The 26,422-nt window shown below is 47.0% G+C and overlaps 2 protein-coding genes across 5 annotated transcripts in view; one reads left to right on the plus strand and one right to left on the minus strand.

Moving 5' to 3' along the window:
* The window catches only part of TTC1 (tetratricopeptide repeat domain 1), a 19,774-nt gene extending 3,921 nt beyond the window's left edge, over window positions 1-15,853 (plus strand). The window contains exons 3-8 of the mRNA XM_008629012.2: window positions 5,387-5,447; window positions 6,587-6,699; window positions 6,926-6,962; window positions 8,682-8,830; window positions 10,802-10,856; window positions 15,279-15,853. Of these exons, the coding sequence (XP_008627234.1) occupies window positions 5,387-5,447; window positions 6,587-6,699; window positions 6,926-6,962; window positions 8,682-8,830; window positions 10,802-10,856; window positions 15,279-15,412 (549 nt within the window). The 3' untranslated portion in view covers window positions 15,413-15,853. The remainder of the gene's footprint in view (window positions 1-5,386; window positions 5,448-6,586; window positions 6,700-6,925; window positions 6,963-8,681; window positions 8,831-10,801; window positions 10,857-15,278) is intronic.
* Window positions 13,766-26,422, minus strand: part of PWWP2A (PWWP domain containing 2A) — a 22,060-nt gene continuing 9,403 nt past the window's right edge. The window contains exons 2-5 of one of the 4 annotated variants that reach the window (XM_017728239.1): window positions 17,855-17,935; window positions 17,065-17,228; window positions 15,173-15,322; window positions 13,766-15,091 (exon numbers count right to left, since the gene is read on the minus strand). The gene's annotated coding sequence lies outside the window, so the exon portion shown is untranslated. Of the gene's footprint in view, window positions 15,323-16,469; window positions 16,593-17,064; window positions 17,229-17,854; window positions 17,936-22,597; window positions 25,239-26,422 lie in introns of those variants that run through there. The other 3 variants (XM_017728238.1, XM_017728240.1, XM_017728241.1) reach the window with 3 other exon arrangements.

Here is a 26,422-nt window from a genome sequence, read left to right on the forward strand (position 1 = left end):
ATTCCTTCCAGGGACACAGCAGGGATACCCTAAGAAATCTTCTCTACACAGAGAAGCAAAATAAGAACCTGAAGGGATATTGAGACACAAACCTGTAAGAAGAGCTCTTAAAAACAGAGCCTGCTTCCTTGCCTGGGCTTGCAGCTCTGAGCCTTTTAAGAACTGAAATTCACTTTTCCAGGGTTTGGTTGTTGTTTCACAAGGCTTCTGCTGCTGCCTCAGCAGAGGCACTGAGCAGCAAATTGCTTTTGATGCATTCCAAGCAGATTTTTCTGGCTGGTTGTCAGTGACAGTGATGGCTTTGACGTGGGGCTGCTCTGCAGAATTAATCCGAGGACACCCAGCAGCTGTTCCAGGGTCATTGTTCAGCCTGCCCCAGCCCTCCTCTGGGGGACACCCTTTAATGAGGGGTTTATCCAGTGCAGGACTCACAGTCCCTCAGCTCCTCCATCGTGGCAGATGCTGCCCTGTTCTGTGGCAAGGACTTCAGCACCTGGCCTGGGGTGCTCTAATTTTGGCTGTGGAACCCCATGTTCTGTAAGACACCGGAATAAATATCCAATATTCCTCCTGAGCAGTTCCTTCTCTGGGCTTTCCATGTGCCCTGGACCTCCAGCTGGCTGGAATCACAGTTCCTGTTCTGACAGCAGGAAATGTGTCAAGCAAGACAAGCAAGAGGAGATTCTTGAGGAGTGTCTTGTGAGCAACTCCATAGGAATGAGGTGGAACTGATTTTGAGAAATAGGATTTTGAGTGATACCTGAGATTCCTTCTGGGCTAAACAGTAAAGTTTCCCTTTTTTTAACGCCCCTGTTTTTTGCAGGCTCTAGGATACATTAGAGAACACTGGCTTAGTGAAGACATTTCCTTTAAGCTGCCCCCTCCTCACCCTTCCTTTCCTCCCTGTGCCTTTGGGGTGATCCCATTGTTTTCCATAAAGGGAAGTTTCTGTATAGAATAAAACATCCTGTTACATTTTCAGAGTTAAAGCTTGGAACATTTGAGCAGTAGATCTGTATCTGCTGCAGTCATTCATTGCAAGAGCTGGTGAGAAGAACTTGAATAAAAGCTGAAATTATAATTTCCCTGTGTGATTTATAATTCTTTGCGTTGTAAACAAACAAAAGTCTTTTGCTGGATGGTAACTGAATAGGAAGAGGGGAAAAGTCTCCCTTCATGTCCCTTTGAGTGGTGCTGTCTGATTTGAGTCTTGTGTTCAGTTGTGGCAGAGGCTGCTCCTGTCAGATCGAGGCCTTTCCCACTTGTGCTGATGGATTTAGGGTCAGCTCCACTTTCCCTGCCCGAGGCTGTTGCCTCTGGAGCAGGAAGGATGAATGGCACTGTTGTCACTCAGGGAGAGGCACACTTAGGCTGGGCTTAACTGGAGCTGTCAGGGAGGGCTGTGACCTCCTTCCCTGTGTCTGCAAGTGCTGCTTCCAATTTCATGGAATTTGGTGATTTGGCAGTAGAAAGAGTAAAGTTCTTTTCCATGGAATCCCAGGGAGCAGGGACAGGCCAGGTCTATCCCTGCCATTGCCCTGGAACCTCCCAAGTGCAGCTTTGGCACTTCTCAAGATTGAAAAAAGGGGTTTTGGGGTGACTCCAACCTTAAACGGAAATGCACATCCTTGGATGCAGGATAGAGCAGTAGCTTCCCAAAACTGCAGGGGGTAGCAGACAACTGCCAACAAACGACTGAGAAGTGGGATTGGAAGCCGAAAAATGTATCCCTGATCTGTTTGAATTCCTGTTTCTGTGCAGCCTCTGAACTCCAGGAATTTTGAATTCCCTGGTTGTGGTGACCTTCCCAAGGGGCTGTGAGTGGCAGGTTCAGTGTAAATAGAATTTCTCCAGAGCTGGAGCCAGGAGCAGTTCCCAGCAAAGGGAAATCAAGGGATCAATCCAAGCACAGGAACAGCCAGAGGAAATGTTGTGGGAAGTGTCACAAACTGAGGGTGTTGTTCCTTCAGCTCCCACTGGCTGCTCAAGGATATCACTTCCAGCACTTTATTGTGTTGCTCACTTCCCGAGGAAACAGTGGGAATGTGTAGGTTGCTGTCTCCTCTAATAGCAGAATAATGCTTTTATTACTATAAAATTATATTTAATATATAAACAGAATTTATATCTTTTATTCTATTTTGTATCATGCTTTTCTGTTAACCCTGAGTGTTTTGGCAGAGCAGCTGAGGGCACGGGCTGTGTGTGATTTAGGTTTGTACTTTATTGTCACAGACCAAGCTGTCCCTTGTCATGATTTGAGATAATCTCCAGCACCCCTGGCTTTGCCAGGCAGGTTTGGGTTAAATACTGATTTTTTCTGAGTCTGGGATTGGAATTCAGTATCCAAATCTAAACATTTCTAATCAGATCCTGTAAGAATCATCACCAGTTACATGCAGTTATTTCTTCAGAACTTCAAAAAATATTTAAACCACATCAAAGATCAGTGCCTGCCATGGAATTTGCCATCTTTGCATGACTAAAATTTGCAAAAAAACCCCAAACCTTCAGATTTTGCTGCCATTGAAGAGCAGAAAACCCTAAACTGGGGAGCTGTGGCTGCCACCAGTGCTGTGTGTGAGCTGCCCCAGGGCACGGAGCAGGCCAGGATGGCTTTTCCTGGGCACAGCATTCCAGGGTTCAGGCTGACCCAATTCCCTGGGAGGGAAGGAAGGGCAGCTGCCCTGCAGCCACTGAACCCATGTCCTGGAGCAGCCTGCTGGGACATGGAGGGGCATCTGCCAATCCCTTCACGAGTCACTTGGGATTTTTCCCTCTGGGCTGATCAGTCCTGGGGAGCTGCTGCCCACTCACCCCAGGGCGCCCATGGAGCTGGAGTTCCCCATCCTCAGGGCAGAGCTGGCTCTTCTCAGTGCTGGAGGGCTTTGGGGTTTTTCCCTGGGTTTGAGCAGGTTCTCCCAGCCTCCCCTGGAGCAGTGCAGCTTAAATGGAAATTCAGCCCTAAGAGTTGCCTTTCCCCTGTTCTGTGTTAGGAATTTCTGTTAAAGGAGTGTCTGGATGGAGGAATAAGTAATGTATTTGTTTCACACACAGCCGGCTTTGCAGGGCAGCGTCTTCAGCATGTGAGGGGCTCATCCATTTTTCATGCAGTTACATTTTGTGGAAAAGCCAGAGGAATTGGCTTTTATGTGTTGCTTCTTGATCAGTCATACCTGAAATGCAAATCCATCGATGTGCAGGAGGTACCCTACAGACTTCAGCTTTTTAAAAACACTTTGGACACTCAGTTTAGAAGTTAAACCCATAAACCAGGGATATGTTGGAAATGCAGGTTTTGAACCATTGCTGCTTTGCAGGGAGCTGAATAAATTACAAAATCATACACAGAGCTCTTAAAAGTGCTGCTTTGTTGTTTTTCCTTTTACTCCTTTTTTTTATATAAAGCTTTTTCTTCTGAAGCTTTCTTGCTGCAGATCACTTTTTATATTAGCATTTAATGCATCATTAGGGTAAACATGTAATATTTTTTAATAATTCAGATAAAATGAAACAAAATGTTGATCATGCAGGTCAAACTTTTCATCCAGCATCCCTTGATTTCAGGGTTTCTGCCTGAGGACTGGTGTGAGCATGCTGGAGTTGTGGTCATAATAAAAATCCTTTCATTCTTGTGGAGCTGTAACTGAACCCTGTGCAGCAGAGAATCAGCTCGTGGCACTGAAAGGCCACTTCTAAATAGGTCATGAGCAATGAAGTCAGTGGGGTTTGTGTTTCAGGCAGCCCTTCCCTCACTGAGGGCTGTCTGTGGAGATCTTTCCAGCAGGATCTTCGTCTCAGGCCTGCTCTGTGCTGAGATGGGGCTGCTTTGTTCAGTGCCACAAAATGTTGGGATCATTTTCACTCTCTGTGCACTGCAGATGATTTTAAAATGCCTTTTTGTGGGGTCCAGGCAGGAATTTCTGTCTGATCCCTCAAAAATTGAGATGTAGCAGTTCCACATTCCCTGTGCTGAACAGCAGAGTCCTGCATTACACAGGGAATTTGGGATTTTTGTGCAGTGTGGAATTTGTATGTTCATGTTTAGAAAGCACCAACTGAGTCCCTTGGGGTGTTGTGGAAGGACTTGGGGGTGTTTGTCAGGCCTTCCTGAGCACTTCCTGAATAATTGGATATGGTTTGTCTGCCCTGTGTTTTGTGGGGTTTCCTTAACATTTGAGGAGTAATGGGTATTAGAAAAGCTATTTAATAGGCAATGGGAACAAATTTGATGGTCTGGGCATGTATCAAAGGGGTCAGATGAGATTTTGCTGTGGAATTTTGTGTCATGGCTCAGTGTCCTTCCATTGAACCTGATCTGTTCTCAAGGTGGTGCCGATGGTCAGGTGAATCAATTTGCAAAGCCAATAAAAGCAGGAGGAAGAACCTGTGATTTTGAAGTGTTTGTCAGCTCCTTGGCATAGCTGGGAGCTGCTGCAGTGCTCCACACACTGTACTATATTTAGCTGTTTCCAAGGAGATGTTCTGTGTGATATTGATAATTGCATTAATCCTTGATTCACACAATCTGCAGGAAAGGAAACTGCTCCTTTTCCTACTGTTGGCTTTTTAATTGCTCAGTGATCTGTCATTTACAGACACCTCCATTGAAGTCCTTTGTGTGCTGGGAGAAAAACCAGTGGTCCAGCGACGGTTTTTGTATAACAGAACGACTCCTGAGCTCTGGGATGTTCCTGCCTTTCCCTGCTTTGTTTCAGGAATGGCTGCACTGTCAGGAGGTTGAAGGGATGGCTTGGTGACATCCTGAGTTTTCTGTGTCACGGGCTGAGAGCCTGAGCGTGGCCTCCCCTTGTGCCAAGATGTTCATGGTTGAAAACACAGCTCTGCTCACATGTGCATTTCTCACTGGACAAAGAACCTGGTTTGGGGGTTCACTCACTCTGCCTGAGAAATCTTGCAGGGCAGAGATCTTTCTCACCCTGGACCTTTTCCTTGTGCATCTCTGAATGTAACTGGAATCGCTGAGGAGGAATTATTTCAAGCAAAACTTTTGAGACTTTACATTTCAAATATATTCTGCTTAGTTGACCTGCAGTGAGTGAATTAAATGGAGTTGGAAAGGAGAAGCAAACAGCCAGCTAAAAGGTGATGTACTGGTTTAAAGCATGGAATTCTCCATGGATGCTCTCCCTGCATCCTGGTGTCTGTGAAGTGGAGCTTTTTAATTGCTGTGCTGTTACACTCCAGTGTTTCATGCATATAGAAAGGATTTCGTGTCACAGGGTCTACAAGCAGATCTTGGTAGAGTTAAAACTGTTCAGGTTATGGTTTTTTCTGCTTCCCTTCCATACTTTATTTGGAACTGCAGCTGACCTAGTTGTTCATTTCAGTGAAATACTCTGAGACATTGTCGTTTCTTTTGTAGAAAAGAAGGAAGGAGAGCAAAGGGCTGAAGGAGAAAGGAAATGAGCACTTCAAGAAAGGAGGTGGGTTGATCATCTTTGAACACCGTGTGGATGCTAGAGAATCTCAGAATAGTACTGAGCCATCATGGTGGTGCTGCAGAAAACCCTGAGGAAGATCTCACACCATCCTTGTTGAATTTTATCACCCCTTTCATTTTTCTTCCAGCTCTAGAGAAGAGACAGAGATACCAGGCCTCCTTTAGAGCTGTTTAAATCCCAAAGATTTGGATACTAAAGCGGGATTCCCATGAAAGCTGAGTGCTTACATACAAAACCATGGATTTTGGACTGCCTTCCAAGTGTCAGGGCTTCGTTTACCGATCAAAAAAGGCTTCCCCCAGGCTCTGAGTTGGGCTGATGGTTGTGCTTAGAATTGATGGAGGACCTGGGGCTCTGTAGCTGCCTTGTACCTTTGTACATGGATTTTAATGAGCAAACAGAAGGGGGGAAGTGGTTTTGACACCTACCTTTGATTTAATCTGCTGGTGGGTGGAGGATCCCCAGAGAAAGCAGGAAATGCAGGTTCTTGCTTCCCTCAGTCAGCAGGACACAGCCAAGGAACCTGTGTGCCCTGCAGACCAGGCAGAGGCTGGAGGTGCCTTGTGTCCTAAGGGAACACAATCCTGGGAATGTTCTTCAGCTCTGGAAGGCATCAGAGAGGGCAGGAGGGAACTGCTCAGCCCAGGAGAGGCACAGGCCTGGAGCGTTGGCTGAGGCACCTGCTGGAGTCTCATCCCTGGCCTCTCCTTGACAAGCCTCTGACATTTAAGTCAGCCACTGAGGATGATGTGGCCATAAAACCTCCCTGCAGCTGCTCTGAGCAGGTACGGGGCAGTGACAGGTCAGGGACACACTTCATCCAAAGGGATTCCACCTCTGCTCAAATGGAAGGAAACAATTTCAGGGATGAGAATTACATCCACATCCTGCTGCACTAGTTGCATTCAGCTCAGGAGTATATTTCTGCTTTTACAGGCAGAATTAAGTCAACTTTAAAATAATCAATTGTATTTATGTACTTAGCAATGTTCTTTGAGAGCAGCTACTGATTCTGGTGTAATATCACCAGATCTTGAGAAATGTTTCCAAAGGAACTTCAGCCATGGGTTCAGTGATTTGAAACAAATGGTTTGGTTTGGGTTTTTCCTGTTGCTCTGCAGACTATGGAGAGGCAGAAGACTCTTACACCAAGGCTCTGCAGATATGCCCAGCCTGCTTCCAGAAGGACAGGGCTGTTCTGTTCTCAAACAGAGCTGCTGCAAAAATGAAACAGGTGAGTGTTGGTTTTATTCTGTGTCACACTGGATTAAGGCTGGGACAAATGCAATTAGCAAGTGATCAGAGCCCTCCCAGACCAAGGAGTCCGAGCTGTGCCCCATCCCCGCCTTGTCCCCAGCCCACAGCACTGAGTGCCACGTCCAGGCCTTCCTTGGGCACCTCCAGGGATGGGGACATGAAGAAATATGACTTCAGTCTAACAAAACTATTCTGTGTTCTAGGACAAGACAGAGGCTGCCCTGACTGACTGCACCAAAGGTACTTTTTTTTCTCTGTGCTGCCCTCGTGCCAGATTTTTATACAAAAATTGTGTCCTTTAGTGCCTTTGCTGCAGAGCTATAGTTTTAGGCATAAGGGTCTTTAAAGAATTGAACAGAAAACACCTGATTTGTATTACTTATTTTGTAAAATGTCTGTCAAACCTTTCCTGTCTGCAGTAATTTACTTTCTATTCTCCCATGCCATAAGGCTGCAGTTCGTGCTTGTTTTTAATAGGAAAGTCTTTTCTATGGAAACTGTTTCCCACACCTGTGATTTCAAACCCACTTCCACCTGCCATTCGCCCCAAATCCTGGTTTAATCCCAGATTCCAAAGAACTGTGAGGCTGTATAGAGTTAAAAGCATTATCAAGTCCCTTTCCTGCACAGCTTTTGCTTTGTCACCAGGGCTTATGTTCCCCTGTTCCTGCCCTGCAGTTCTCTCTCTGCACCTTCTGGTGGAATCAGTTCAGCTGTGCTTTGCTTTATTGCTTCCGCCCACTCACCCACCCTCGAGTGTTTGTTAAACTCCCTGTGACAGCTGGGGAAAAAAACCCAAATTACCAATCAGAGAACTAATCCAGTGGCTGTGTGCCAGCACTGCCTGCACAGAAATGGGAGGCTGTGTGTGCTGAAAGGGCTCCTGGAGGTACCAAATCCTCCCTGGCCTCTCTTACTGGGGCTCTGCCTGGCTTTGGTGCTGCTGCTTTCTGAAAAACACCTTGGGTTTTGCAGTGGCTCAGAGGGAATCAATGTGCTTTGAGCAGGGAGACTTCAGCTGCCAGGGCCTGACACTCCCCAGGGACTGGAGCACAGCAGAATAATTCAGTCACCTGCAGCTTGCTGACTGTGGCATTGTCTTTGTCCTTCCCAGAAGATAAACTGGAATATTTACCTGGATAATCCGAGATTTAATTGTCCCCAGAACCATTTTAATGGGCTAGGAAGTATAAAGTGGACAGACCTCTTCCTGTGGTGAAAAATCCTTCATAGTCCCTCTTTCTGAGGTGAAATCTTTCACATTCCCTATTTCTGTGGTGAAAAATGGATGAAGGAATTCTTGAGGAATTACCATGTGGAGGTTACTGCTGAGTTTAGCATTCAGTCTGAACTGCTACTGCAAACAGCCCTGGCTGCCAAGGGAATGAGGAGGGGAAAAGCTGAGATTCAGTCAGGATGCCCCTCTGCCAGCTCAGAGAGCTGAAATCACTGTTTGTGCATTCCCAACCCAATCTGGACTGTTTGATATTAAATTCAGAAGAGCTCCAGAAATTCTCCTGGAGTTTGTCTCCACTTGAACTGAGATAAGCATGGCAAGACTGATTTTTCCCTGCTGTGTGTGTCTGGAGGGATATTTAACTTTAGCTGCCATCTAATAATAGCCACTTTCTAAATACACAAAAACTGAAATATCTTGCAGATCCTTAAAGTTTCTGTAGCATCACTTAGGGTCCCTGCATGGATAGGATTGCACATTTAAAGCTTTGTGACCATAAATCACTTCCATCTGTGATAGATAGTGGACATTAAATGAAACATGATCCTGAGACTGTCCCAGGCAGCTGTTTCTGAGTTCTGACTTAGCTTTAAGCTGTGCCTCTGCTTGATCCTGAGTTACATTCTAAGGACAACTTATAAATGTAATACACACTTCAGAATTCATTTGAGGGGTGGAGAAATGTTTCAAGTACAACCCTGGGCTTTGGTTTTGTTTTCCAGCTGTGGAATTAGACCCTCACTATGTCAGAGCTTTGCTGAGGAGAGCAGAACTCTATGAAAAAACAGAAAAATTAGATGAAGCTCTGGAAGATTATAAGGCAGTCCTAGAAAGAGACCAATCAGTTCATCAAGCCAGAGAAGCTTGCATGGTAAGCTTAAGCCTTTCAGTGAACTTTGACCTAACTTATTTATCATTATTTTAGTTCAGCTTCACATCAGTGAACCTGCAATGAATTCTGCCTCTGAAGGACAAAAAAAAATCATTTGCATCACCTGCAAATTTGTCTCTAAGACCACTCTGAATGCATTGTTACAAAAATCTTTTTGAAAGGCTTAATTGTTTTAAGTCTCCATTTGGGAAAATAAATCATTAGTGGTGATTCTGCCCCCCTTTTCCCCACACTGTGGTGTTAAGTGACAGATTAGGAACAGCTTTTATGGCATATTAGGCAAGAAACCTTGCCTGGAATGATTTCCTGGGGGACTGGATCAGTTGCACTGATGGCAGAAAATATTCTGCTTAACTGTGTGATTGCTGTTGGTGGTGAGGGGTGACCCCATTAAACAGCTGAGCTCCCAGAAAGGACCTGCAGCCTCTGGAGCTGGGCTGGGGCTTCCCCTGGGCCAGGAACAGCTCCCCAGGGAATGGGCACGGCCCCGAGGCTGCCAGAGCTCCAGGAGGGTTTGGACACCACTCCCAGGGATGCCCAGGGTGGGGTTGTTGGGGTGTCTGGGCAGGGCCAGGAGCTGCACTGGGTGATCCTGGTGGTCTCTTCTCACTCAGGATAATCCAGGACTCTGAGTCAGACCCTCAGAGTTGGCTGGTTCTGTCCAGGCTGTTTGGAACCCCTGGAAGTACAAACACTGTCCTTGTACCTCTGCAAAGCCATGCTTTTCTCTCAGGGACTGTGCCCCCGATGGTCCCAGAGCAGAGCCCTTGCCCAGCCCCAGAAGGGAATCTCCAGCAGTGCTGCTGCTCCTCTGGCCATCCTTCAGCTCACAGCTCAGTGTTTATTCCTGATTCCTGTGCCTGGGCAGTGCAGAGCTTGGGGTTCCTGTTGCCTGACCTCCCTTGGCCAGGCAGAGCCCTTGGCTGCAGAACCCTTTGGACAAAATGCCCTCAGTGTACCCTGCACTGGGATTTGGTCTGTTCTGCCTTGAGCTGGTCCTTGTCAGATTTGAGGGGAGAAGCAAACTATTGAGACTGAAGCTTAAAACTCCCTTCTTGAAAACCTGTTCAGGAAATCCTGACAGCTATAATTTTACACTTTTCAAATATTCATCATAAATCTCTAAATTTCATAATACAAACTCCCAGGTTTCAGCTGTTGACTCCCCATACCTGGTTACATCTCTAACCTGGAGGAGGCTGAGAAGCTTTGCTCTGTTTTAAGGTAAAAGTGTCTCTGCTTTGCAGGAATATCACAGAATCTTTTCCTCCTCACTGGCAGTGAAAATGATGCCTCAAGAAAATCTGCAAATTGGCTTCATTCACAGTTCGAGCAGATCTTCCTCCTCCCTGCCCACAGGAATGATCTCACACTGCTCTAGGGAATGTCATGACCCTGTTAAATGACAGATTAAAATATGAAATGCACAACATTCTTTGATTCCTGATTTGGTACCTGCTCCAACATTTGAGCACTGTTTGTATTTCAGGAGTGCAGAGCTGAGGTTCTGATTTCAATCCTCCGTTATTTTTGACTTTTTCAATGCCAGACTAAACAGTTTGGAATTATCATGGTTTGTGGTCAAATCATCCCTGTTGCTGCTTTCCCAGAAAGTTTCATTATATGGAAGCAATACTTAGGTTTGGTTTTTCACAGGTGTGTAACTGTGGGGAGAATTTCAGCTTCCACACAGGTTTTGAGGTATTTTAGGGCAGATAAAGTGATTTCCCAGAAGAAGCTGTACTTTGGGATAAGTATCACAGACACCAGATAAAAATAGGTGTCCATAAAGACATTCCTGGAGTGGGAAATGCTGAGTCTCTGGATTAGCAGTGTTCAGAGTCTGAAGTAGGGACTGCACATCAGGATTTGTGTCTGTCACTGCTGATGTCCAAAATGGGACTATTATTGAAACAGGGCTCTGATTCCAGTTTTTCTCTCTCTCCACAGAGATTACCACAGCAAATTGAGGAGAGGAATGAAAAATTAAAGAAAGAAATGTTGGGTGAGTAGCATGTACTTCCATAAAAATCTTCATAATCTGCTAGAAAAAAATGCCTGAGTAGAATCTCTTGTATAAAATTTAATGGGGGTAAATTTGAAAGGAAATATTTGTTCAGTGTTAAACAAAACTCCTGATTTCTCAATTGCTTGGTTTCACCTACAGTAAATTGGAGACAAGGAATTCTTCCATGTAGGAAAGGCCATTAGTTCTATTTAAAGAAAGAAAACTTAAAACCTTCTGAAACAATTTCATATTGATATATGCAGGAGCTGGGGAAAATGTTTTGACCCAGGCCAACTGCTCAGCCCTTTCTCCCTGCAAATAAACCCTCAAAGCAAACATTCTCATGAAAGGGATAATCCAGGGCTTTCTCTAAACCTGTACCTGAAGGAACTCCCCCAGCTGGAATAACTGGGGATGTTTGATCTGGGGGCTAAAGAAATAAATGTGATTATTTCTGTAGCACTTCCAGCCCAGAGACCTCCAGGTGTTCATGTTTGCCTTGATTTATTCAGCATTTCATTGCTGTTTGGTTGGAGGCTGAATTGGACCTCCCCAGGGTTAGCACCAGGAGTGGAATTACGTTTCCTAAGGCAGTGTTTGGTGGGAAGGGGAAGGCAGTGTTTGCCTGTTCTGCAAAAAATCAGGATAAACAAACTCAGCCTGTCTTTCACACTGATTCTTGATATATTTGGGAAGAAGAGACTGTTTCAGCTTATGCTGATATTTTTCCGTAATGTCTTTTCCTGCTCTGCCGCCTCTGATTTGCTCTGGCTTTGTTCTGCTCTGACCTAGCAGAGTGTCAGTGAGGCTTTGCAGAGCTTTACAGGATCAGAGTCTGCTTCCCCCATTGTGCTGAGAACAAACCCTAAATAAAGCAGGTTAAGGGTGATAGGGCTATAAATAAATGACAAATGCAGAAAATCTCCAGAAGGATCAGGCCCATCGGTAGGACATGGGATGGGTTTCAGCACAAAGTAATATGAAAATAATTCCTGATCTTTGCTGAACTCTAAAGGGCCTCACTAATCACAAGGGATTTGGCTGGAACAGTAAATCCAACCCTAGTTCTGCTCTGCTGGCTTTTTCCTGGATGTCAGACTAGATGGGATCTTCTTTTAACAGTGTTAATACCTTAAAAGTGCCAGTTGGGATTTCAGAACTGAACTGGGCTTTTGGGAACCAGTTCAGACTGTTTCTGTTGGGATTCTGGAGAAAGAAGTCCCTTCTCAGTGATGTCACACAAGGAGTTCAAAACAGCTGGAGAGCCAGACTGAGAGCAGGGTAGGACAGCACAGAACCTGTGTTCATCCCCAGCCTCATGTGTGACAGGATGGTCACAGCTGTGCTTAAATGACAATGACATGGTGGCAGTAGGGCAGGGGGGGTTGAGCTCAGCACTGCCTGAGCTCTCTGGTGTCACACAAACTGAGGGGTTTCTATAAAACACTCTCTTGAAATGAAGTCAGGAATGTGGGCAGCTCCTTCTCCTAAGTGTCCCAGATGCCCTGTGTGTTGCTGTTAAGGGAAGCAGTGGTGATGCCATGGAGCTGCCCAGGGAGGAAGGAAGCGCTTCCCAAGGTTTGCAAACTGCTGCAGCTCTGGCTGAGGTCAGGGGAAAGCCCTGGAGGGGACTTAGGTGGGAGTTCTGGAAGGAGTGGGAGACGAGAAACTCAATGGAATGTGGTGGTTATGAGATTCCTTTGGATTGTTTCATTGTGCAGTGAATTTGTTTGAAGCTGTTCCCACTTTTCCACCCTTTCTGATGGCATTTCCCACTGCCAGGATGGACCTGGCTCATGGCATAGCACCAGGAGCTGCTCTGACTGGGCCTGGACAGTGCCAGGGGGACATTCCTGCCTTCCCACAGGGCAGCTCAGGTGCCTGGGTTGTATTCCAGACTTTTTTGGGTTCCAGGACAGCAAATGAGAGGCATCCTGAGAGTTCCAGGCCGGGCCTGCTCCAGGAGCACTGACACTAAACTGAAATTAGGAACAATGTCCCAGTTTGTGCTTTGGCTCCTTTGGATATTGAACTGATCCTCAGTCAGTGAATTGGCCTGTCCTGATTTTGCTGAGCTTTTATTCTTTCAACTCAAACAAGCCCTGGGTTGCCCAACCATCTCCCACTGTCACAACACTGGAGCTGTGCACAAACAAACCCAGATAAATGGAGTGCATCCTCCTCCTTCCCAAGTGTGCTTCCTGTTTCCCAGGGCTGCAGCTCGTTTCTGTCAGAAGCTGAACCCTTTGTGCAGTGCTTGTGTGTAAATATCCCAGAGCACACATTCCTGGCTGGATTTTCCTTGTGTGCAAGTGCTGGCCCATGTGACTGCTGAGGTTGATGTCACCAGAAAAACCCTGCTTTGTGGCCAAGCCAAGCCCACTCGTGCTGTGTCCCCTCAAGGATCTCCCTTTTCCAAGGCTGACATTTGTATTTCAGTTTTTCCATGTTTTCCATCAGCTCAGCTGCCAATGATGTCTGTTCAGGATGAAGTGACCCCTGAATTCACATCAAAGAGAGCTGGACTTGAAGCAGCCTTGGGAAGGAGCTTTGAAATCCAAGTGGTTCTTTCCCTCTGTGCTTCCATGAGCATCCTCTGCCTCAGGGACTGAGGATGTGAACAATGACCATTTTCTGGGGGGCTTTTATATTTCTCTCCTTAAAGCCAACGATTTCCAGTCTTGTTTAGAGACTTTTATAATTATTGTGATATCTGGGACCACTCCTTTGGGGAGAGGGTGTGAGGAGAGGGGAGCTTTGGAATGGTTTTAGCAGTTTGGGGGCCAGAGCATCTCACTTGGGCCTTCCTGCCAAAAAGAGATTTTTCCAGCTACCTGAGATCAGCAAGGATATTTATTAGGCTTTGTGCCTAAAGAATTACGGGATTTGGTTGGTTTGGTTTTTTGTATTGACAGCTATGTTGTGTTTGCAGCTGAGCTGCTAAACCCCAACCCTGCACAAGGTGAGTTTAAATAGTTAAACCAGAGCCAAATTACAGTTCCAGTTCACCCCTCATTTACCATTTAGGGAAGGGAGAAAGATTTGCCCTTGCTCTTTTAATTGCTTAAAAATGTTGGTAATATAACAAGTCACACAGAGAGGAGACCTCATCAGGAAATGTCTTTTCACCAAAAGAATTCTTTACACAAGCAAGATGGAGCTTTTCAACTTCCAAACCCTACATTAACACCAGCAGCTAAGCCAGAATTATTGCCAGAAAGACTGAATAGCAATTAATTTTGGCTGTTACATCTTAATGTAAATTGTGAGTAATCTTTTCCTGCATCTGCCTCTTTCAATAGGGTGTTAAATTGCAGTTTAGGTGAGTAATGAATCACAGACTTCTGAGCCCTAAATTGATTTTTACAGTTCTGTTTTCTTGTTAACCCCTGAATATTTGCTTTGGTGAAGAACCTGACTGTGCTGGAGTTGCAGGTGGAAAATAAACAGGGTGTGTTTGAAAGAAAAAGAGCAAAATGTGTGAGAATAAGGGCAGAGGGAGGAGACGGTGACCCTGCTTGGGGACAGGGAGTGTTGGAGGCTGGGCAGCCTCTGCAGCTGAGTCCCAGCTCCACGTGGTGCCTTTTCCTTCCTCCCAGCACAGGCTCTGAGGGAGCTTTTCTTTGGGAGGGGGTTGGAGTTCACTACAGCCCTTAATTTAGGGTTGAAAGGAGCTGGGGGAGGAGGAGACAGAGCTTCCCTACAATGCTGGCTCTGTGTGTGCCAGGACAGCAGCAGCAGCTCTGGGCTGGAGTGCCCGGAAAAGCCAAGGCTTTCTTCTGCCTCATTAACAATTAATTCAGTGTGGCTGCCCCAGAGCCTGGCTGGGGAGGGAGAGAGCAGGAAGGTGATCTGGGATGTGCTGGTGGAATTATCATAAAGCCCCAAATCCATACTGTGCTGGGGAGCTTCAACTTGTCCAAACTTCTGCTATTTCTTTGGGAAATCTACAATTCTGCACTGAAACCAGGAGGAAAAGAATGTTTTTCTTGGAAAACTGACCATCTTCTTCCTTTGTGTTGTCATGCCAGGGGGTTGTATTCAGCCAGCAGTGAAGTTGTTACCTCTGCTTCCTGTTTCAGTTTATCCATTCTGTAATTCCTAGATAGGATTTTTTTAAAGGATGTCCTTTTGTTGTCCTTCCCCTCTTACAGCTGTAGCAAGGTGCATTCTCCAGAGTCAGAAATCACATGTGATCCACATACTGACAGGACTTTATTAACTCTCATACCCTGTGGATATTTAACAATGATTTTTAATTCCTGCTAAGAGCCTAAATATTAACCAAATGCAGAGATTTCCCCAGGATTTACCTGTGATGGATAAATCAGCAGGGCTGGGCTGTGTGGTTGGCTGTAATTCCATGGCAGTTTTCCCTCTGCTCAGCTCTCACCATGTTCTTTTGGGATGTCTTTGCAGACAAACTGAAGGATCTGGGCAATTTGGTTCTGCGCCCCTTTGGCCTGTCAACAGAGAACTTCCAGGTCAAACAGGATTCCTCAACTGGCTCCTACTCCATCAATTTTGTTCAAAACCCCAACAACAACAGATAACGTGGATTCAGTGTGGCCATGCCAGGACCCAGCAAACCAACACCCTCCACCCCCAGCGGAAGAGGAGACTCAACAAACTCATTTCCCAGCTTGTGAAATTGTTTGCAATGTGGATGTAAAGCAACTCATTTGACTTCTCATAGTGATAACTGTGTCCAGTGTGTGATTTATTCTTTTTTTTTAATTTTTTTCCCCCTTCCCTTGCCGTGTTTGGCTTTTCCAAGAGGCAGTTCCTTGGTTTGGCCCACGCAGTGCTGGCAGCACAATGGTAGCAGCAGTTCAGGGGAATCCAGAGGCTGGAACAAAGGCTGGTGGTGTCCTGGGAATGGGGAAATCCAGCAGCAGCACTGCCCCACCCCCAGTTGGGTGGGACTGGCACCGCTGGACACAGCTCTGCCCTGGAATCACGGATCTTGTAATAAAGGCTTGGTACTTCTGCTCTTCGGGTTGTGAGGTTCTTGCCCAGGCTGAGCTCTCCCCAAGATGGGTTTGTTGTTAAAGTTGCCACAAATAACATGAATGCAGGACATTCACTGGGATTTTTTGGCCCTGCTTGCAGCAGTATTGTAATTTCACTCCATGCCACCCTTCCAGCAGTTTGTTTACTTGATACAAGTTTTTCTGAGGGCAACAATGACATTTTGTGCCTCCCTCTGTATCTATGCACCCCATAAAGGTACCTTCAAATGAAATGTGCTTGTCTGAGATCCATTCATGTTGCAGGGATCCACAGGAGTTGATTGCAAAAGGTCTGCACAGTCACTGGACCTTGAGGACTTGGAAGTGTTCATAGAATGAGATGATCTCTGAGGTCCCTTCCAGCCCAAACCAGGCTGTGATATAAATATAAATATATGTATAGATACATTTATGTCTTCTGTTGTGGTGGTTCATTCAAGTTTTGGAGAAGGTGCCTTTTGTAATTCCTGCTTTCCTGGGTTTTATCAGTGCTGAAGTGTTTACAGTGGAGGCAGATTCTGCAGTTGTCTCAATGCAGATTTCAGTACATGATTTAATTAAATAATTAGCAGTGGCTGCCTTGGCTGTTGGGTGTCATCTCCAATTCATTTCAGGAAGTCTCTGTGTGTCTGAAATTCAGCAGCTCCAGCCTTTCACTGGAAGGAAGAGCCTTTCCAGGCACGGCGGGTTTGGTGCTTTAATGTCATTTTTGTCTCTGCAGCTGTGAAAGGTTTTTTTGATTGTTAAACTCTGTCCTGCTGCATTTTCAGTTTAGTTTTAGTTTAGAGCTGGGCCCGGGGGGCTGATGAGCTGTGAAACCTCTGCTGCCTGAGCCGAGCTCTGCAGGGAAGGCCTAGTGGCTTGGGATTAGTAGAAATGTTAATAATCTTCCCTAAAACACTGCACTGCAGAGCAGAGGTGCCCAGGCTGCTGCAGGGAGCCCTGGGCAGGGCAGGGCTGGGCTCAGGGGGCACCTGGGCTTTGTCAGGCCCCAGCACCAGCCCTGCATCACCAGCTGGCCCTGGTTCCACTCACCTGCAACATCCCAGCACATCCCTGGCAGGTGCAAAAATGGAACCACTTTAGAACTACCTCGGGTGCTTTCAATTTTAATTTTTTTTTTATTCTTTAAAATGTCCTTGCTCTGACCAGGGGTTTCTGTCCCTACCCGCACTGTGTGCAGTGTCACTCACCCGTGGGTGGCTCTTGTGCCCAGTTACACCAGTGGCCTTTTCCAACTTGCTGCTTCAGGGGTTCAGGGACACGAGTTCTGTTCTTCCACTCTGTTCCTGCTTCACCTCTTTGAAGGCCTGGGGAGCTGCAAATAATTCCTTCTCGGCTGGAGGCTGGGGAATTTCTGGGAAATAAAAGCACAACAAAGCTTTTGAATTTCCTACCTGCTGTGCAAACACATCATCAAATCACTGTGCAACTCCCCTGCAGGATGCCTGATGTGCACCTGTAGTTTTCCAATGAAGGGAAGGGCACAGGAAGCAGGACTGCAGCTGATTAGTGTTTGTAATTTAATTGCATTGTGTGAAAGTCACTGGGAATTGGGCACTCTGGTACTGAGGACTCAAACCTCCAGGTAATCCCTCCCTCCTCAGTGCCACTCTCCAGCTGGACCAGAAACCTCTGGCAGGTGTTATCTGCCACGACAGCACATTCTCCTCTAGGCAAAATTCCAATTAATTGAAAGTCCTTTTGCATTGTCCAAATCCTGAACAAGTGCATGTATTTTGCTTTTGATTTTTAAGTGGTTTTTTATGTCTGAACTAGTCCTCAGAGCTGCCACCAGTAGAATAACTGGTGCTTCCTCCTGCTGCCACTGGCCACAGCTCAGGGAGTGCCAGCGAGTTTTGAGTCACACATGTTGGATTTACAACCTCTAATAGGAAAAAGCTTTTACAAAACATAATCTTTTAAATATAAGTGCTCTTAAACCAAACAGTTCCTTGCTCAGCTGTTCCAACAGCTACTCACCTTCCTGGTAACCAGCACGTGCCTCTTTTCCAGCTGGAACTGTCCATCCTCAGCTCCCGCCTTTGTTCCTCCTTCCTTTGCCTGCCAAACACAAAACCTTTCAGTACCTGCCCTTTCCCCTGAGGCGTTTGCACAGAAATAAAGGGAATGTTGGTCTTGTCCAGGAGCTGGGTTAAGTCTCTCCCTCCAAAGAACTTCCTCCGGGATTTCCATAACACTTGTGGCTCAGACCTTCCATTTTTTGACACCAGAACTGACACTGGGATTTAGCTCTGTCTTATGCAAAGGTTCTCATTCACTTCTCTGTTGCCTCAGAGACTCTAATCCTTTTGGCTGCAGATGGGCTGAGGTTTAGATCTCAGAGAGTCACAGATTGCCAGGATGGTTTGGGCTGGAAGGGACATAAAAGCTCCTCCAGTTCCACTCCCTGCCATGGGCAGGAGCACCTGCCAGGGATCAGGAACAACTTCCAGAGACCACTTTGTTCCAAGCCCCATCCAACCTGGCCTGGAACAGCTCATTCCAGGTCTTGCCTGTGAGTCCCAGGGCCTGGCCCTCAGAGGAGCTGAACACCTGCAGTTCCCTCCATCCCACCAAAGATCTGGAGCATTTAACATCTCTCAAAATACAAAAAAAGCAGTTCCCCAGTTCACATCTTCAGCTGTGTCTCCCACAGCCCCAGCCCCAAGGGAGGCAGCTGGAGGCCACACTCCAGGGAAGGGTCCGTGGGACTGACACAGGCCCAGCACAGCTGATCCCTCCTGCCCAGTGGGATCCAAAATCCCCCCCAGCTCATCCCTTGGGATATTCAGGATCTGACAAAGCACCGAGCTCTGAAGCCCAATCCTTCCCTCCTTGATTAGCACAAAACTTCCTGGGATCTACCTGCCCCTGATTAGCACAGCCCCAGCCAGAGAGAGAAGAGAAGCTGCTGGTCACCAGTTCCTAGGCTTTAATTAGCTGTGTTATTCCCAAGGGATTACTGCTGCAGCCAAGAACCAATTATATCCCAGTGCCTCCTCTCCAACATGGGCAAAGATGCGCTGGGGCACATTTAATGTGCAGCATTCATACATTGCTCATTCACAAGCTTTCCCTGTTTGGATGAATCCCAACATTTTCTTGCTCAGCAACTTCATTTTTCCCACCCCAGGCAGGGCTGTGACTGCTGGGGAGTCGCTGCTGGGGGGGCTCTGGGCAGCCCTTGGCACAGGAATCGTGGCACTAAGCCAGAGGCATCACTGCCTACCCTGACAAAGATTAAAGGCCCTAAATCAACTGAAAATTAAAATAAACTCCTTTTTTCCCTGATTCTGCACGTTCAGTGGGAATCTCCTGATTGGAAACCATCTGCAGCTGCAGCCTGGAGTCCCCAGAACTGCACATTTCTCACCCGTTTTTTCCCGAGGAGACGATTTACAAATCCTGCATTCCCTAAGTGGATGCAGCAGGATTAGGTTTGCCTTTCCTGGCCTGGCTGGGTCCTGTGCTCTGCTCCAGGCTGCCAGGACTGCCTGCCTGGTGTCCATCAGCTCCAGGAGCAGCTGCTGACCAGGGACTGACTGTCTGGGAGCTGGGAAGGATCCGGGAGGGAGCTGTGCCTCTTCTTCTGGGGTAAGCACACACTGGCCAGTGGGTTTTTGCTCCTGTCTCTGGTGAGTGAACTGCAGCACCCCCCTCCCTGCAGGGAACAGGGATGTCAGGAACAGGGATGTCAGGAAGAAGGGGAAATGCTGTTATCTCGTCTGGGCGGTGGCTGCTGGAAGAGCTTCCTAAGTGTATTTCTGAGCGCCCAGGGGGTCCCTGGAGAGGCAGCGGGGCCAGGGCTTTTCTAATTGCATTTATCCTATTTCCACGAGCTCCTTTGGCTGTGACCCTCCATCGTGGGGCACTTCTCTGTCTGAGGGAGGAAGAATTGCAGTATTTGGGAACTTAGGGAGAGGAGGAGGCTGGAAGCTCACAGATTTCCTGCCCACGGCTCCAGCCCTGAGCTGCCCTTGAAGCGACAGCTCTCACTGTGCCCCAACACGTTTGTGTCCCTGCTCCCAGCTGGAATGCAGCTGAGGCCGTGGAACCTGGAGCCAGCAGCAGCTTTTCCAAGCCAAGATGCAGCTGATGGCTCCTGACAGGATCCTGCAGTGTTAATGCAGAGGGGTGTGAAGTCCAACCCCCCAATCCTGCTCTCACAGCTCATGCCCAGCGTTGCCTTTTTAAAGGCAACCACAGCCAAGTGAGTGAATCACAGAAGCATCATCCACATCCATCAGTGCCAGTATTCCTGGGGTCTTATCCTTAGCATGGTCCAGTATCCATCCCTGAACACTCTGGAGCCCCCAGCCCCCCCTTCCCTGACAGCTCAGAGCCTTCAGTGTTTGGATGAGCCCTCCAGCAGGAACAACCTCACTTAATATTTAATGACCAAGACAACCACAGTCAGAAATTCCAGTCCCCAAGCTCTTAAGATGCGGAGCTCAGCTGAAAATTTGGATTTCAAAATTAGAACTACCCCTCCTGTGCTTGGAATATTTACCCCAAATGCAGAACACGCCAAAAACCTCTGCAGGGCTGTCCAGTCTGCCGAGCGTGGAGCACCCGTGCCTTGTGCTGCAAACCAAGCAAGGGAGGCCAAACAAAGAGCACAGAGACACTCAAGGGAAAAACAGGAGCAGAACCATAAAAGCCGGATATGGAATGTGAATAAACCCCACAGTATGACCCAGCAAACAACAGGAGCCTTTTCCTGGCTCCCTGCTCTGCCTGCAGAATGTGACGGGGAGAACAAATCCCAAAACAACTGGAGCAAGGACAAGGGAGGAGGACACGAAACCACGGCAGCGAGGGGGAGTTGGTGCCAAGGGCTTGGTTCTGCCCTGCTGGGCTCGGCCCTGGCACTGCTTCCCTTGGAGCAGAGGGATGAGCTCTGAGCACCCAAACACACCTCACCTGCCACGGATTCCTCCCAGCCTGGGGCATTCCCAGCTTTCCATAAAGTTCTCAAGCACAGAAAGGCCTCTCCATGCAAACCTGGCAGCCTGACATGTTCCATAAAGCAGGAGAGGAGCCCAGGGAGCTCCGAGGGAATCGGAAGCCCCTCAGGTCCAGCAGGGCCCGGCGGCCTCACCCGAAATGTTCCAAAATCCCCAGTGTATGACAGTGTGAATTCACCATGCCACTGTCACAGAGCCACCATTCCCTTCAGGAATGTCCCTGCTGGTGTCACTCGGCAAGATCTAAACTCTGATCCCTCACACTTTGGATGGGAATCTCTCCAAACCCCCTGTGCCAGAGCTGCACTTTTGCCCTCATTAAGCGTCGCCCTTTTGATGCTCGGGGCAGCAGCAAGTGCCATTAGAGGGGCCTTTTGTGGGCCCGGCCTCACTTGGGTCACCTTTATCCCTTTGCCAACCACCGGAGTGAGGATTAATCCACGCAGTAATTGCAGAGCTCTGAAATCTGCCCGGCCAACCTCTCTCGTGGCTCCGTCCCCACAGCGCTGCTGCCAACGCCGTGTCACAAAGGAAAAGCCATTAAGCCTAATGAGGATCGCCAATTCAAGAGGAACTGCTGCAAGGCTGAAGGAATAATGAGAGAAAAGGGATGGGAGTTTCCGTAACCCCGACAGAACGAGAAACAACCATGAAGGAAAAGAAAACCATCTGCTGGAGCTGTGCTTGGGCCACAGCCAGATGTGGGTGTTTGTCACAGTGCTTCCGAAGCATCCCAGGCTGAGCCAACAGCAGCACTTCACAGTTAATTCAGTTTTGGGGAAAAACTCCTGATTATCAACAAGAAGTCACTGCAACAACCCCTTCCCAGCAGGGTCAGTACCTCGGGGTGACACACCAGCTCCTGGCATCCTCTGTGCCATAAAAACATTCTGTGCCATAAAACCACCAATGCTTCCTGAAAATCAGAACTTCGTAGAAATCAAGTTTATTCAAGCAGATTATTTTTTGTTTAGCCCAGGAGCTCAAGTCAACTCAGGGAATCTTTCTTCACAGTAACAAAAATGCAAGTGGAAAAAAATGTGTATAAACGCGGCCTTCTACTTGATGGGAAAGTGCAACTCCAGTCTGCCATTCCTTAGAATCATGGAATGACTAAGGTTGGAAAAGACCTTTCAGATCATCAAGTCCAAGCACCAACCCAACACCACCAGATATTTTGGAGAAATACTTGCTGGCATGGCCCTGCTTTGAGCGCAGTGGGATGGAGCTCTGGAATAGGAGTTACTGCTCCTGATCCCTGCACCACCTGATCCCAGGGCAAGGAAACACAGCTCAGGACAAGGCAATTCCTCCCTGAATGGAGAAACCTCCTCTTACACTTACCTGTGGGGGCAAGATTTGTCTGAAACTGTGAGAACTCCATAAAACCAGCCCAAGGACTACATGTGCCAGGGCAGGAGCGCCTTCCCATGGCATCCCCTCCTCCTCCTGGGACTGTGGCAGAGCCACCAGAGCTTCCTTGGATCTGTCTCTACCACACCATCTTTTCTTGCTAATTACAATTCTTCCTACTGCTTGTGGGAAGCATCCAGCTGGCTGAGCATGGCTTGGGATATTTCAGCCGCTGTGAAAGGTGAGGTTAGGTAGAGACTTGTCCACGTGATGGAATTCCAGCAGTGGACCAGCAACCTCAGTTTAATCTTTGTTTAATCCAGAAAAACCACTTTTGACATAAATCAAAGGCTTTGGGATCAAGGACTAATAAAGCAAGAAAGTTAAAGACATCAAAACATTATTTCCCTTTAAAAGAGCACTGAAAAAAATCAAGGCTTTATTTGAATAAATGTTACACAACATTCTTTATCATTTTTACTTCTCAGCAAACCTTAAAGGGTGAATCAGATTTTCCTCGTTCAAGTCTACAAAATGAAAGAGGCATAGTGACCATTCAATATACAGACAAGAAGGTAGCACGGAGCAAAGCTTAAATATTAAGCAACTAAAGCAAAAAAGTGAAAAGCAATACATTACTGTCACTCTCTCTCATTAGAATATCCCTGACAATTTCATTTCCAAATGAAAATGTGGTTTCCAACGCAATGCTGGGAAAAGCAAGGCAGACATGAGCTCCCTTGGATGCTATTTGCTCTATACCCATACTCTCCAGTGCACACCTGCATCCCTTGGGTTAATCCCTCCTGGTTCAGCTGCTGTGCTCAGGGAGGGGAGGGGAGGGGAGGGGAGGGGAGGGAAGGGAAGGAGAGCCCTGGGAGATCCGGGGGCACAGCCAGGCACTACCGGCTTCCAAAACAACAGCAGGCACTCCTCAATGCCATGTGCAACAACCCTGCCACCACAGTCCCGGGCCTTTTTCCTGAGCAGAAACTGGTTTGTGCCATGTGGTTTGGTGGCTTTTCTGTTTGGTTTTTGGGGGGGTGGGGGAAAATGTACCTGACTAGGCCAAGCCCCCATCCATTGTCAATCCAAGCAGAGGTGAAAGGCTGGCACAGACCCGGCACCAAGTCACCCCTTTCCTCATTCACATGTCTCAATCTGTCAGTTCTAGTCGCATCTCAGGCCTTGAGCAGGACCAGACTGCTGGGCCTCTTCCACTGGTGAAAAGGAAAAGCACTGTAGAACAAATATTCATCCAAATTTTAAAAAAAGTTTGTAGTTTATGATGAAATCGTTATGGCAAATGGTACAATTTGAACGCACTGCACAGCATTGTACAGCCTGTTTTTTAAAAGTAGGTAGTGAATATTCAATTTCTGCATTTATAAAGAAAGAATTTAGCTCTGAAAAGCAGACACTGAACCAGCACAAAGCACGAGCTGCCACACACTCAGTGTGTGAATCCCTGACAGGCCTGGCTGGGATTTGGGGGCCTGTCCCAGCCTCTCACTTCCCCCTCTCCGATTGTTTAACAAGTATAAACCTGTTGCCAATGATAGAGTTGTCCTAACTTCAAACTCCATGTGGTTCATTCAGGCTCCAGACACGAAGAAATTGTCTTTGTGCTGACCCAGAGGCCCCTTGGAAAAGTCCCTCTGGTTTTAAACGATCCAGACAAAGACATTCTATTTTCTCCAATCCAATCAGGATATCAGTAAGGAGGAAAAGAGTTTCCTACAAGTCTTTTCATCTCTATAGAAACAGAAATTTGACTTTTAGTAGATTATGTGCACATTTTCATCTCTTCAAAACAAATATTTATTTTCCCAGGTTACACAATAAATCCCCTGCTAAGAACTTTAAAGAAATGGTTCTGCTGAGACAGTGTGCACACAATGGAAATAATTAGTGACAAATAAATTAATATTTAATAACTCAAGATTTCAGCAGCGTGTCCAGCATTCCCAAGCTCCACTGAAGTCAGTCTTACCCAAGACCTTTGTGGGAGGGGAATAAAATGGATAAAACCCAGTGGGTTTCTTTTTTTTTGATTTACAGCTTTTCAAAGAAGTCAACGCAAGTCAGATCAACAGCCATCAGAAATTCTAATAAAACCTTTGCTCTCTACTAGTTACCTATCTGAAAAATACTTATGTCAAAAAGAAAAAATAACCCATGATTTGAAATAGAAATGCCATCCCATTGAATCACTCTCCATTCATGATTCCCATCCTGTTGTAGGATTATAAGCAAAATGCTGCTCTCTGCCTCGTAGCCCCTCTCAAGGCTATTCCACAACCCTCAATTCCCTAAGTGTTACAACAGCATAAATAAAATGCAACCATATTCACACAGAAGGAGCTTTCCCATAAAACAGAGATCCATGGAGTTTGTGGTCACTGTCCTTTCCATCACCTCTATGGGAAATGTTGGTCTCAAATAGCAGGACTGTTCATATTTCACAATACAACTGGGTTCGGACATGCTTTGATCACAGATCACAGCTCTGCTAACACCTGCACTAAATACTAACTAAGCCTCAGAGAATGGAAAATTGCAATGCTAAAGTCAAGAATTAAAAGAAAAGTTCAAAAGTTACAGTCAACTTCCCAGGCAAATTGGCTCTGTCACTGGCACCTCTCAAAACATACGAACGTGACTGTCACATTACAAAAACCCCAGTTATCTGCAGTGAGTCTTCATCCTAACAATTCAAGTGGTTCCTTGCATGTAAGTGTCATAGAGTCTTTCAGAATTTCATGCGTCATTTATTGCAAAAAAGTTTTATAAAATATTTCCTAACATCTTTTTAAATTTTAAGGAAAATGTACATTAGGTACAGGTGCCCTAATGGTGCGAGGGGGAGCTTTAACATCTTTTACCCCCTTTCCCCTTCAAAAAAATGTTTACTACTTGGTGAAGATTTCAGAGGAAAAATAGGACAAGTCAGTCTCAGATTTCTCTCAGTCCTGATGAGCTGGTGCTCTTCGTGGCAGTGTAGTGAGGTTCCATAAAAACAGCGGGTCATTAGTGTCTCTGAGCTGAAAAGGGGAGAGAAAGGGAACATGGTTAAATGTCTTCCAGAACATATTGCAAAAGTAGGTAAAGCAAAAGCTGAGGTGGCCAGAAAAGTTACTGGCTCACCTGCTTTGTGCATTGTGTGCAGAAGACAAAAAATAGATTGACATTATCACAAGACAGACACAAGTGAGCAAACTCCTCTGGGGGCTGGGCTTTGAGGAGGAGCCACCGAACCAATCTGTTACATCTCACCCCGTTTCAGCATCCAGAGAGAACTCCAATTGTAAAGACATTTAAAGACAGCTCAGGAAGCAGGGAGATTAATTCACAAAATCCATACATTGATGGCAGCTCACAACACAAAGCTAAATCTGACCCTGCAGTGCCCTTCCACACACGAGAGCCGAGTGCCTGAGGGAGCACTGAGCTATAAACCTGCTAATGGTGTTTCTTTCCTATGGCTGCTTGTGTTTCCCACTTACTTCAGAGAACGGGAATAAATTATTATAAAGCGGACAGGAACAGCCCAAGTTCGAGCCCTGCATGAACCATCACCAGTCAGCCACCAGTTCTTACTGGGAGGGTAGAGAAAGGTTGTCCAGAGAAGCCGTGGCTGCCCCTGGATCCCTGGAAGTGTCCCAGGCCAGGCTGGATGGGGCTTGCAGCAACGTGGGATAGTGGAAGGTGTCCCTGACATGGCAGGGGGTAGAATAGATGAGCTTTAAGGTCCCTCCCAACCCAAACCAGCCTGGGATTCTATGGAACTTGTGCTCCCCAGGTACAGTGACTGAAAACCCGACTGCCTGTGTCAGCTCAGTGTCTGTGGCACTGAATTCCCTGACCTTCCTGAGTGCAGCCCATTGCCTGTTTATCAGTCATGCCACGGGGTCATTCACTCCCTGCAGGATCCGTGGTTTGTGGGGAAGTGACAGCTCAGCCTGGCTGAGGGCACAGCTCTCCCGGGATCCCCAGTGAGCTCACAGCAGGCTGGACTCTGCTGTGAAGCAGGTTCATTCAGCTGCTGGAGGCAGAATCACCCAGAATCCCAGGATCACACAGATCCCAGACTGGGAAAGCCCTCCCACACCACTGAGTCCAAGCTGTGCCCGATGCCCACCTTGTCCCCAGCCCAGAGCTCTGAGTGCCACCTCCAGCCCTTCCTTGGGCACCTCCAGGGATGGGCACTCCAAACCTCCCTGGGCAG

The sequence above is a fragment of the Corvus brachyrhynchos genome, unplaced genomic scaffold, assembly GCF_000691975.1.
Source record: "Corvus brachyrhynchos isolate BGI_N302 unplaced genomic scaffold, ASM69197v1 scaffold21, whole genome shotgun sequence".
Lineage (NCBI taxonomy): Eukaryota > Metazoa > Chordata > Aves > Passeriformes > Corvidae > Corvus > Corvus brachyrhynchos.